Source organism: Cibotium barometz, chromosome 1 (genome assembly GCF_041138505.1).
Source record: "Cibotium barometz isolate CiBa-2024 chromosome 1, ASM4113850v1, whole genome shotgun sequence".
NCBI lineage: Eukaryota > Viridiplantae > Streptophyta > Polypodiopsida > Cyatheales > Cibotiaceae > Cibotium > Cibotium barometz.
This window is the reverse complement of record NC_141046.1, coordinates 8,274,107-8,287,500: the sequence shown is the minus strand read 5'-3', so window position 1 is coordinate 8,287,500 and position 13,394 is coordinate 8,274,107. Positions and strand designations below refer to the sequence as shown.

The following is a 13,394-nucleotide window of genomic DNA, read 5'->3' as shown; positions in this document are numbered from 1 at the left end:
GTGAGGAAGGGTCATTGGAGAACTATCCAAAGTGCCAAACTTGTGAGTTCATCCCTCATGATGGTACATGTTGACTTGTCAAGTGGTCGTGTTCAAAGGTGTTCTCACAGTGTTTTGGCTCCTCGTATCATAGCTATTGCAAACTAGGAGTAGCCTTGGCTCTACCTTGGCTCATGTGACTTTTAATGCTCCTCATTGTTGTTGTTCAACACCTAAGAGACACATGTGAAGAAGAGAGAAGATACATAAGCGATCTATGTTGCCTTCCCAAATCTTGAGTATCAACATCTCCACAGACACTAGCATACAATTGCAACATCTCCACAAACACTAGCATATAGTTGCAAGGGAAAGTAGGGAGAACATCCAACTTCATTGCATGAATGGAAATATTATTACAACATGAAGAAATTTGACTCATATATACTTTAAAGTTCCTTTTTCATCAGGCCACCCAAGAGTATGTGTCCTAAGGGTTCCCATTGCTAGCTCGATGACTTTTACAAAGGACTGGGGCAATAGGCTTGACCCCTTGTGCTATAAGTTGGTGCCTGAGAATATATGTGATCATCTTGAAAATGTTTATAACTTGGAATGATATACTTTTACAATATAATGAGGCCATAATGAAGATGTGTTTGGAAAATTTAGGCTAGATGTTACACAATGCAAGCTTCCATTCATTAGACAAGTGATTAAATAAATGAGTTTCTCAGAAAATCATTTACATGAATTGTTTATGCAAGTTTTTTGCAACATATAAAAAGTTTTGTTATTTGATGTCTCTCTTTTCTCTTCTAAAAGAAATATATTCTATGAAAAATAAACATTATTATAGTTCATGCCAAGCTATTACTCTAAATTAACCTACAAAATGCTTTTCTACAATATAAAACAAGATGATAAAAGTGTATCACACATGGTAAGGGTTTTAAATAAGGAGAGAGGACATAGTGACACAAAAGACCATCTTTGCATGTATCAATACATAGGCCAGACTCCTTTATATAGAGGTAACCATGACTAGAATTTGATCGCTTACCCTAACCTTTTCCTTGCAAGCTAAAAAAAAACCTTGGCCTTAATTTTTACACATGTGAAACCCACTAAATGAAATTACCTTCTAGTGAAACCTTCTACTCAATGAAATTGACTTTGGAAAGCCTTCTATTAAAACCTAAATTTTCATAATGGGTTTTGCTTAAAGGTTAAAATAGATATGAAGTCCGTTGGAGTCTTCAAATTCATCTACAGAGGCAACTTGTTGCCACCTACTAATGGATAAAGTATCCTTTTGGGTTTTCTACGCAAAGTTTTTTAAGGACATTTAATGTGTAAGGCTAGCGAAAGTGTAAGCACAAATTGTAGTTTGGGAAAAAATATCTCATAAGCATTGGGGGACGTAATTGTATAAGGGAAAAAAAGTGGTTCCTTCTCTCTAATATCTCGAGAGGCCTTTTTCAAGGGATGGCTAGGTGTGGCACGTTTGATGGAGTGTTATGGGGTCCTATGCACGCACACTTACTGTACCTTCGTGGATATTTCCACATTGTATTAGAGATAGGCACACCAGTTATTCTAGAGAAGGGGGTGCATGAAGGTAAGGCTAGCAAAAGTGTAAGCACAAAGCACAGTTTGGAAAAAACGATAAGCGACATAATCGTTTGTTGGCAATCACACGATCAACCATGGAGCTACGGAGGATGAAATCTCTCCATGGTTGTGGAGTGAGAAGAAGAGAGAGAAGAGAAAGCTTGAGCACACACGAGAGAGCAAGTTGGGCACAACACAAGGTGATTAATCGTATTATGGATGATATGAGATGAGTCACCAAGGACAATAGCCTTTTGTAGGCATCAAATTCTATCTTTTGGCTCTAACTAAGAGGTTATTCACACCTAGAGTTCATGACAAGTTGGCAATAGACCTAATGACCGGATGCCCATATCCCCAATGTCACATGGTATTTTTGTGTATTTATAACACCCTCCCTCAATAAAATATCCATGACTACTATGATGTCAATGCTAGCTCTAGTTACTATTTACAATTCTATTTATGATGATGACCATCCAAATGCCCGTAAGTCTTGCTCATGGTGGTTTACAATGCCAGTTATGATGATAGATGCTAGACATCTAGTTATGATTACATTTCACTTAGGATAGAGGGGTGACCCACAGGTGGGCTAACTGCTCTAGGAAGCCACATATGCCTTTTATAGCATCAAAGCTATATAACAGGCCCAAAAAGTCAAAAAGATTTAGATTTTGGGGGATGACCCGAGCAGAGAACCCTTGACACAACATATAAACGGAATTAAAAATAAAGGAAGAATCTTCCCTCAATGACCAATATGCTAATGAAGATCTTCTTGATGTAGCTTGTAATGTAGATGCAGCAATTGATCTTCTTCATGTCAATGTAGATCTTGATGTTGATGTAGCCCTTGGTCTTCTTCATCCTTGATTTCAGTGTGTAATGAAATTCATGTAGGCAAAGATGGATCATATTCTCAATGTGTTCATAAACCCTGACATGATGATGATCCATATCCCTTCCAGATGATAATGCATTAAATCTTCTTAAGGGGGTCTTAGCCTTATCAATGGCTAATGTCTTGCCCTTGTACAATTAATTTGTGAGCATGATAGATGAGGTACATGAAGCATGTAAGCTCAGAATTCCCATTGTCCAAAACAATGCTAATACAGATATACCCGATTTTGGATTAATAAAGGAATCCTTCAAATCAAGGGAAAAATATGATTTGATGCTTTACAAAGTTTTAGCAACACTTGAATGTGGGATATTAACCATTAATGACCCTAAAAACCTCAGATGATTAGCACTAATCAAGGTATGATCAGTGAAATTATTTTTTTTGTATTTGAGCAAAAAATACCTTGATTTGGAGAGCACCGTCGAAGGTGCAAATCAAGGGACTTTTTTAATATGAACCTTTAGCAAGTTGTAGCAAGTCCCCATGGTAGGGTTGAACCCTCAATGGTCCAAAAATATTAGGATTAGTGCTGATTAATCATTGATTAGTAGAGACAAAAAACTGTTTGTAGTGCAGAAAAGAGATCGATTTAGAGTGTCAAAAATTGAAGCACCAAATGATGGGGCTTTTGCAAAGCAAGCATAAAATAAGTAATAGCAACTCCCACTGATGAGTTTTAAACTCATAGTACACACATGATTAATAACTCTTAATCAAGATTAATCTTTTCTTTACCAAAAGCGCTTCTCTTTGAGTGTCTAGACTAGAGGCAGCTTCTATAAACGTTTATTTGCGAGAGATTTGCGAAGCTGATGTTGCAGACAAATTTGCCATCATGGAAGACCCCTGAGCTAGAATAGAATTAGGCCAAAATGTCATGATTAGTCTGCCATTGCATTTTTTTCCCAAAAAAGAAATGCACGTTTTGTTTGTAGCAATGAATTCGGTGTCCTGCTTACGTATTTTGATCAATTGATGGAGCCTGCCTCTGTGCCTTTAAGCTAGGCAAGAGCCTCAAGTAATGACATGAGCTTTGGTTGGGTGTGTAAGGAGCAAATCCTCCACTAGCTGTGGGTAGTGAAGGAAAATACCCACAAGCTTCTTATCTAGGGTTTTTGTAATTGGCAACTAATCAAACCTATGAATGGTGCTAAGAAATGATTAGATAGAGGTTAAGTCATGATTTGCCAATGAAGAAGAAGGCTCTAATACCATGTTGCCAATCACAAGATCAACCATGGAGCTATGGAGGATGAAATCTCTCCATAGTTGTGGAGTGAGAAGAAGAGAGAGAAGAGAAAGCTTAGGCACACAAGAGAGAACAAGTTGGGCACATTACAAGGTGATTGTATTATGAATGATATGAGATGAACCACCAAGTATAATACCCTTTTATAGACATCAAACCGTATCTTTTGACTCTAACTAAGAGGTTGTTCACACCTAGAGTGTTCACATCAAGTTAGCTCTATAAACCTAATGACTAGATGCTTATATCCCCAATGTCGCATGATATTTTAGTGTATTTCTAACAATCGTATAAGGACAAAAAATCATTCTCTCTAATATCTTGAGAGGGTGGATGGGCGGGTGCGTGTGATGGGGTGTTACGTAGTCCCATGCAGTGCTCGAAAAAAGTGTTTTTTGATCCTTAAAATTAAAGGCAATGCTTAGGCTTAATCGAGATTTAGACTTGAAAATCACTAGAAATCGTACAATACTAGGATTTATAACTAAAATGTAGAAATTTTAACCCCTTAAAATTAAAAGCAGTGTCGAATTTCAATCGGGATTTCTAAATTTCAGCCGTGAATTTTATACAAACCGGGTTATATAAGCACTCGTCCGTGCATGGATTCTTACCATAGTGTCATGGATATTTCCACAATGTGATCAATTACCAAAGGGGTGGAGTAAGTCTCTAAGGTAGCATTTTGACAGGAGGCAAGTATTCAAACTATTCATCATCTCGTAAGGACCTCAGACCGAAGAAAACAATCATTCTCAGCATTGCGTTGTGTGCCAAGCAATGAGGGTATTGACCAACTTATGAGCTAAAAGATAGTCAGTGTATTATGTCTCGCGTCCACGCAAAATTTGTCCGCGCAATATGACAGACTTCCGCCCATCACTTTTTACAGCTTAATGGTATGATCCAATTGAGTACTCAGGTTGACCGTCAAACTCACTATAAGTATGGCGCCCCTGTTTTCCATGAAATTGCAGGAGATTGTCTTGTTTGACATTTCCATCTCAACTCCCAACTCTCTCTCTCTCTCTCTCCATAAGGTGTGGAAAATGAAGGAATCTCCAGCTCCTGGGACCATGCAATACAAAAAACTCTCTCGTTCTCTCTCCAAGTCTCACAGAATTTCATGCTTCGCTATCATGATAGTCAAAACAGTTGTGCTATAAATAGCACCTCATACAGTTTTTCAAAGAAACGCATCTCTCTCCCCCTCTCTCTCTCTCTACACACACACACACTGTCACGTGCCTGCGACCCCCTCTCTCTCTCTTCCATTGGCAAGGATGTAGAGGCCAGCTTTTTGCAGGGGGCAGCATGTTCTCTTTTGAGTGTTGGGCTTTTCGATCCTGTTATGCGCTTCCACAGTAACCGCCCCATTTGCTCAAACACGCTGGTCCCCCACTTTAATCCTTTTCCGTTTCACCTTTGCAACATATTTTATTAATCAGAGCCAACGTAGCATCCGATCTTGCTTCAGGAGAAATTAATATTGCAAAGCGTGATTGGACTTGCCTGCTTTCCGGCTAAGTAGCTGCACGGGATTGATGTTTAAAGCTTCGCTTACCCATCACTATAATACTTTCAACATCATCTAGCTCACCACTTTTTTCTCCTCATATGCTTCTTTCCGATTTGCCTTCCTTTTTCTTATTCTTCTTCTTCCATCATTAAGCTTAAAGAGTGCCCCATTGAGCTTTCTTTTGATAACTTATGCGGCTCAGTCACGAGTCCTCTTAAGCATGTAATAGAGCGATGCAGAAGCTTCTGATTGGTTTGCTTATATGACTACAACCTTCCTCTTAAGCTTAAAGAGTGCCCCATTGAGCTTTCCTTTGATAACTTATGCGGCTCAGTCACGAGTCCTCTTAAGCATGTAATAGAGCGATGCAGAAGCTTCTGATTGGTTTGCTTATATGACTACAACCTTCCTAACGCACGTATTTCTAGAGTAGATTAATCCCATAATTAGCCTTTTTATTGTGAAAATTAAGGGCTTCTTACTAGCAAATTATAAGATGGCACTGTCAGCTGGTTTCGACCCTTTCATGGAGGCTGTAAATCGTTCCGTGGCGGCTCCTTTCCTGACCAAGACCTACCAGCTGGTGGATGATCCAGCGACTGACCATATTGTTTCGTGGAACGAGGATGAGACAGCCTTTGTGGTGTGGAGGCCGCCCGAGTTCGCCAAGGAGGTGCTCCCCAACTACTTCAAGCACAACAATTTCTCTAGTTTCGTCCGGCAACTCAACACCTACGTGAGTAATTACTATCAATTAATTCTGTCGTATCAAGGCTAATTATTAACTGTAGTTAATATCCATAGTGAGCCTTTGAAAAATTTGATTCTCTACGCTGGCATCTGACTTGCATCTTATAACACCCATTAGGCATAATTTAATCCTAGCTATAATCAAGCTTCGCAATAATGAGCTGGCATGTGATTCAGCTTTACCCATTCCAGCTTGTGGCTAGTATAAGGGAGGTGCTTTTGGCATGTGATTCAGCTTTACCCATTCCAGCTTGTGGCTAGTATAAGGGAGGTGCTTTTTTATGTTCGAAGTGAAATTTGGGCAGAAGAAGATTCATAAAGTGTATTATATACTCTCTTAAAAAGTAGATTAACCAAAGTGATAGTTGCTTAGACAAGAGTATTCTTTGCATCTGCATTTGTGACGGCCATTGCTTAATTTAACGCATTTGGTTTGGTTGGGTCAAGTATTCAATTATCTAGCAAGTTCATTCCACAAAACTGCTTTTCCGGCAACCTTTGGGTTGTATTAGTTCTTGGTTCTTCTTTGCTTATCCACATTTTGGATGAATCTAAAACCTTTGGCTTATGTAAAATTTTGGGTGTTTCTTGTTGGGTTAACCAATGCCCCAACTACATGGTGGATCGTATTCCCCTTATTTTTACTCAGGTAATTGTCATGTCATGATCATAACCTAGGATAATTCGTTGACATGTAATTATACTAACTAAAGACATGGTTGGAGGTTGACCGTCAAAAAAAAGCACATGTCTGCTTGGAAAATTGCATAAAAATTAGCCATGCAGTAACAACGTATGTGAATCATTAGAGGTGTGATGGATGATGGCAGGGCTTCAGGAAGGTGGTCCCGGAGCGATGGGAGTTCGCCAATGATTACTTTCGGAGGGGACAGAAGCATCTTCTGAGCGAGATCCACAGGAGGAAGGCCATGCAGACGCAGAATATGGGTACGAGCCCATCGTCGCCTTCCAGCTCAGGCGATGGCGACCACACATGGCCGCCTCTGCACTCTCCAATGTCGACGTGCAGCTCGGCGAGCGGGGTACTGTCGGTCTCTCTCTCCGACGAGAACGAGAGGCTGCGGAGGGACAACACCCTTCTCTTGTACGAGCTCTCCCGCCTCCGAAATCTCTACAACCACGCCATCGCCTTCCTTCAACGCCAACCTGCGCCTCTCTTGCTTAACCCTAATCCCCAACACCTCCCAACGCCTGTAGCATGCAGCCAGGGTGGCCGAATAGTTCTTAATCACTCCACCAAGGGTCAATCATCGTCCCTAGCACCTGCAGCATCACTCAGTCTCATTACTCATCATGAGACCGAATCAAGCAGTAATCATTACAGCCAAGCGCAAGCTGGTGATCTAACACTTAATCAGTGGATTAACCAAACCAAGCTGGGCCAAGTAGCGTCAAACAGCCTCACAGCTAATGAGCCCGAAATAAGGACAGCTGCCACAGCAAAGCAAACCGTTGAGCTAACTGAGAGTCATGTCATGGGTTACCGCAAAACAGCACATGAAAGTCCCACATTTAACAGTATGCAATCAGCATTTTCATTAATGCAACGCGCACAAGCTCAATCAGCTCGGGCTTACCCTTTTATGGATGTATTGACACCAGCTACGCGTCATGCTACCATGCCCACAGGCCATGATGACTCGGAAGAAAGCTGTTCTCTGAAGCTCTTTGGAGTCCAGATAAAGGGAGAAAAAACAGTACCAGCACCCTCCTCAATTAGTACACGTTGTTGTGATTCTGAAGAACAAGTCACTTGATGTAAATAGCGCACTTGATCTTAACGCTGAGAAACTACCCTCTCAAGATGCTTGGCTGAGATTCTTTCCTTCATGTCATATAAACATGCTAGCTCTCTTTGATCAACGTGGAAACAAGATACATATGCTGTTTCCCGGTGAACAGCAAAACACTAGTCACTAGTGGAATTGTTGACACAAGCAAAGGTTCCGGTAACTTTAACAAGCCGGTCTATTATGAGTAGCCCCAACATCAAATATTGCAATTCAACTGCTTCACATGTTAGGATTTTCAATCTAAATATGATCATGATCTACCTCTTACTTGATCAATTTCAGATCCACCCAAGGATATGCTATAAGCCTACTATGTGCAGACTTGAGGAAAGTACTGGCAGAAATCTCGGGGGGGAAAAGAAGTGGTGGAGCTTCCGAAGGCTTCATCTGGCTTAACAAGTCCAAAGGTTATAGAAATAAGGCTCCATAAAGGCTATTTTGTCTATGAATGATGAGAGTCTGCCAGGGTCATTTAAAGCGGTCAAGGTTAACGTGGGTGATATTGCAAGACGTTCGCCTCCTGAGTCCTGAGTCCTTTTTCTCGACTTGCCCTTGTCATATCGTCAAGGTCCGAGGTGGTTGGAATTTCCATCATCTAAGCCATGGATCATCGTTCAGACAGGACTGAAATTTGAAGGCCATAAACTGGCTTGACCTTCAAAAAAAACAGCTAAATATGTACGTTTATCTATAAAATTAGAGGAATTTTCAAAATAGTGGCCTTCTATTTTCGAAGAGGCCTTCTCTAGAACGTTTGAAGGGTGTTGACGCCTTTTGAAGGCTTCAAATTTCAGCCCTGTCGAAGGAAATCAGACATGTAGCTGCTCTCGTGTCACCATCGAATCTGCAATATTGCAGCTCTCCTATCAGCATTATCGATCGATGCCCTTTCATCTTGGGAACTACTTTGCAAGGCTTTCTGCACTGCTCTAATCACCATCAACACCCCCTTTACACAGAGACTCTGATGCCTGGTACAATCATTTCCTCTCTTAGTAGTCACCAAAACACACACACACACACTAATTGATGTCGTGCTCAATTAGTTGGTTTGCAGCAAGGGCTTCTTCCAAGTACTGGTGGAATCCCTGGCCCAGAGAGACACCATCTGCACGCTGGTCCCTAGCTAGAGACACCATCTGCACGCTGGTCCCTAGCTACAATGGTAGCCTTGTCCATCTCATACCATGGTACCCGGCCTTCAAACCGGAGCATATTGTGCTTCAAAACGAATGCCTAGCTTGGGCCTACTTCTCGGATCTCCCATACCATCTATGGGAAAACGTACCCACAGTGGCGAGCGTCCTTGGCACAATACTATTGCCCCTCCATTGGAGTTCAACAAAGGCCAAGGGCCATGACACTACTTCTTCCAAGTACTGGTGGAATCCGCGGCCCAGAGAGACACCATCTGCACGTTGGTCCCTAGCTACAATGGTAGCATTGTCCATCTCATAGGTGATAGCAAGGGCTTCTTCCAAGTATTGGTGGAATCCCCAACCCCCAGAGAGACAGCATCTATGCCCTGTTCCCTTAGCCCAATGGTAGCCTTGTCCCATCTCATACCGTGGTACCCAGCCTTCAAGCTGAAGCATATATTGTGCTTCAAAATGAATGCCTAGCCTTATCATGGAGGAACTAAACACATATCTTCCTGCTGTAATCGTCAACTAACAGCATAAAGTAAGAAGTTCTTCCCAATGTAGTAGTAGATATCTTACCACAAAGATCAGCATGTATCAGCTCTAGAGGAGACTTTCCTCGATTACTGCTTTCTTGTGAAAATGCCTTCCTTTGTTGCTTGCCTATCATACAAGCTTTACATGGTTCCTGCAATTCTGCAAATGTAGGTAAATTTCCATCCCCATTTTCTACTTCTCAGAGCTTTTTCAATTGTCTTCTCGTCAGCACTAGAATCTCTGTGCTATTGTTTTCTTGAAGCGTACTTCAAGACCACGATCTGTTGTTGCACAGCACTGAGAGCAGGTTTCTCTTTATTTGAGGCACATAGAACACATCAAATAGGTTCTTTTCTTCACCTTTAGCCACCACAAATGAGATGTTATTGCATAGCAACTAAGAGAAGGTTTCTCTTTATTTGAGGCACATAGAGCACATCAACCACGTCCTTAAACCACTTTACATCCAAAACATACACAAAGAAGCGTCGAAAGTCAAGCTTAATAATATCTTGGATTATGCCACAATAATCATCCATGGCTCCATTGGCTCCCTCAAAGCTAGCAATGATGCCGCAATCTTGTGTGTTTCTCTTATCATCAATCCGTTGTGTTCGAAAATGCTTGCCCTCACACCATATAGCATTAAACATAGTGCACTACACCAAGACAAAATCAATTAAATAAGCAATCTAAATTATTAAAAGCTCCTAGCTTATGCATAACATTCTATATATATTGACCTTGCTCATGCATCCCGGCCTAGCATACTCCCATTCTTCCATTGTGATATGCATCCCCTCGTCTTTCTCTGCTTTCTCCATTTCGTCAAGTAGCCAATCCACATGAATATCCTTTGGAAGTGCTCTTAGATAGTGAGGGTATGGCACACGAGATCCAAGGTTTGCATGAATGATAGACATGGATTGCATGATTGAAGAAGGGGATTGCATGAATGATGAAAAGGGAAAGCATGATTGAAAAAATGGATTGCACTCTATATTTTCCTCTCTTTTTCCCTCTCTTTTATCCTCTCTTTCCTTCTCTTTTCGTCTCTCTTTTTCTCTCTTATGTTCTCTCTTTTTCTCTCTTTTTTTCTCGTCTCTTTTCCTCTTTTATCCTCTCTTTCCTTCTCTTTTCGTGGTAATTTTTCTCTCTTATCTCCTCTCTTTTTTTCTCCTCTCTTTTCCTCTCCTTTCTCCTCTCTTTTATCCCCACTTTTTCTCTCTTTTTCTCCTCTCTTTTCCTCTCCTCTCTTTTATCCCCACTTTTTCTCCTCTCTTTTATCCCTTCTTTTTCTCCTCTCCTTTCTCCTCTCTTTTATCCCCACTTTTCCTCTCTTTTCTATTCTCTTTCCTTCTCTCTTTTTCTCTTCTTTTTCTCTTCTTAGTTCATCAGTAATCTTGTTTTTTTCTTTTTTCCAGTTCATCATGTGGCCAGGAAGCTCTTCAGGCTCACCTGTTCTTCGGGAGACCATCCTTCGGGAGTTACATAACCTTTTCGGGCACCCTCCTAGTCCTGGGGAGTTATACGACTACCTGACGAGTACTCTAAACACCCCCCAGGAGTCGGCACTACAGACTCCAAACCACCCCAACCCCACACCAGCTGAGATTACCCCAGCGGAGTCAACACAGCCCAGCCGGCTACATAGCCGAGCCCCTTCCCCCATGCCGTCCTATGCCCCTTCCTCCATGCCGTCAGGAGGCCCTTCTGCCTCGTAGAGCTATCAGTGTACTCCCGTGCAGTCGAGACTTGGTTCTCCAGCTACTACGAGTGGTCCACGTGTTCCCGTGCAGTCGAGAGTCGCTTCTCCAGCTACGAGTGGCCAGTGTACTAGCTCGACACGACACAATAGCAGGCGTAGTAGCAGGGAGAGCGGTGGGGGATGCATGGCACAGTGCTTTTGGAGGAGAGGTGGTGGGGGGACGAGGATGATTCAGATGATTTAGACATGCCTCCGAGTGATGGTACGATGACATCACTCAGACAGGAGGCATCTTGATGGATGCACGGGGGAAGGACATCATGGCCTTCATGCGCTCTGTAATTGCTAACAATTACAGAGATTGCTTTATTCACTACAAAGATCATCCAAAGAGGTTGGTTGATGAGACCCTCGCTGCTGTTCGCTCTAGGTATCCTAACCCCCCCAATGTTCAGTTCACAGATAAATGGGCCAAGTCAAAGATTGTTACGATACTTAGCAATAAAAGATCTTCGCTTAAGAGGCATGCACTAGCGGAGCTTGCCAGGCTTGTTAAGGGCCACAACCCCCAACAGGGAAAAATGCACACACAACTCTCAAAACAGCATACACAGAGATTGAGAGAGAGAGAGAGAGAGAGAGAGAGAGAGAGAGAGAGAGAAAAACTGAAAACTGAAACTGATTATTCAACTTCCCATATCACACGATTACAACTTCCCATTTTCATGCACGATTACAAGAAGGCTATGCCTTTAAAAAGACTCCTAGGCGACTCTAACTAACTAACCGATTCTTTAGTGACTCTTCATATTCCAACCTAATGACACTTTCGACGACAACTTAAATGACACTTTTGATGACAACTCAGATGACAATTTTGATGACAACTCAGATGACAATTCTGATGACAACTTTCTGAACAAATGACACTTCTAATGACAACTCAAATGACAATTCTGATGATAATTTTATGACAGTGTATATGACACTTTTCTGCACCCTTATACACTGGGACGCCCGAGGGAACAGTTGCGTAGCAATTGAGAACCCACAAATTCCCTTGATTAGAAGTCAAGTGCATTTGACAATCTTGCTTTGGCATTGATTCACCAAAAGACTCCTCCATCAGCTTTTCCAAGATTCGTGCTTCTTGCAGGCTTCGCATCGCTAGGTAGAACATCCGATCTTCTCTTTGTCGGTATGCCTCCTTTGGAACACTCCATCCTTGCAAAAATCATCTTCTTGAATCCGCTTCAAAAAGCTCCTCTTGATGTCAACACTTTGAAAGACTTCCGCTTCAGAAAATCCCCTCATGAAATGCTTAAACATGACTCCGCTTGATAAACACCCTTCCTTAAAAATAGACAAACTGATTCTTCTTCAATCTTCTGCACAGCCTGATTATGTCTGAATCAGATTTTACCTCCTAAATCTGATTTTGCCTTCTGAATCTGATTTCGCCTCTTGAATAATTTCGAAACAGCACCTGAATCTAATTTTGCCTCCTGAATCTGATTTTGCCTCCTGAATCTAATTTCGAAACAGCACCTTCGATTGCATTGTAGAACTCGCCAGGCAGCAAACAGGAGAAAGGGATCGATCGCCAAGTGTTAAGGGCCACAGCCCCCAACATATTGGAAAAATGCACACACGACTCTCAAAACAGCATACACAGAGATTGAGAAAGAGAGAGAGAGAGAGAGAGAGAGAGAGAAACTGAAAATTGAAACTGATTATTCAACTTCCCATATCACACGATTACAACTTCCCATTTTCATGCACGATTACAAGAAGGCTATGCCTTTAAAAAGACTCCTAGGCGACTCTAACTGACTAACCGATTCTTTAGTGACTCTTCATATTCCAACCTAATGACACTTCCGCGACGACAACTTAAATGACACTTTTGATGACAACTCAGATGACAATTCTGATGACAACTCAGATGACAATTCTGATGACAACTTTCCGGACAAATGACACTTCTAATGACAACTCAGATGACAATTCTGATGACAGTTTTATGACACTGTAAATGACACTTTTCTGCACCCTTATACAAGGCTCAAGGGAGGTCAACCACCAAGGGGCCCACCCCACACCGCTCACAAGTGTGAGCGGGCGAAAGCAATGAAGTCAGCGAAGGAGGAACCTAATCTGCAGCATGTGGAG

At 41.8% G+C, this 13,394-nt stretch overlaps 1 protein-coding gene across 1 annotated transcript; it reads left to right on the top strand.

The window, feature by feature from the left end:
* Nucleotides 1–5,400: 5,400 nt before the first annotated feature.
* Nucleotides 5,401–8,100, top strand: LOC147641574 (uncharacterized). The gene is made up of 2 exons (XM_086790117.1): nucleotides 5,401–6,007; nucleotides 6,852–8,100. The coding sequence occupies exons 1-2, from the start codon at nucleotides 5,768–5,770 to the stop codon at nucleotides 7,797–7,799; spliced, it is 1,188 nt and encodes a 395-aa protein (XP_086646243.1). The 5' UTR covers nucleotides 5,401–5,767; the 3' UTR covers nucleotides 7,800–8,100.
* Nucleotides 8,101–13,394: the final 5,294 nt, after the last annotated feature.

Excerpts from the sequence above, each read along its gene's own strand:
- LOC147641574 (XM_086790117.1), top strand. The coding sequence starts at position 5,768 with ATGGCACTGTCAGCTGGTTTCGACCCTTTCATGGAGGCTGTAAATCGT. Across the intron at positions 6,008-6,851 it reads TCCGGCAACTCAACACCTAC|GGCTTCAGGAAGGTGGTCCC; the intron begins GTGAGTAATTAC and ends GGATGATGGCAG.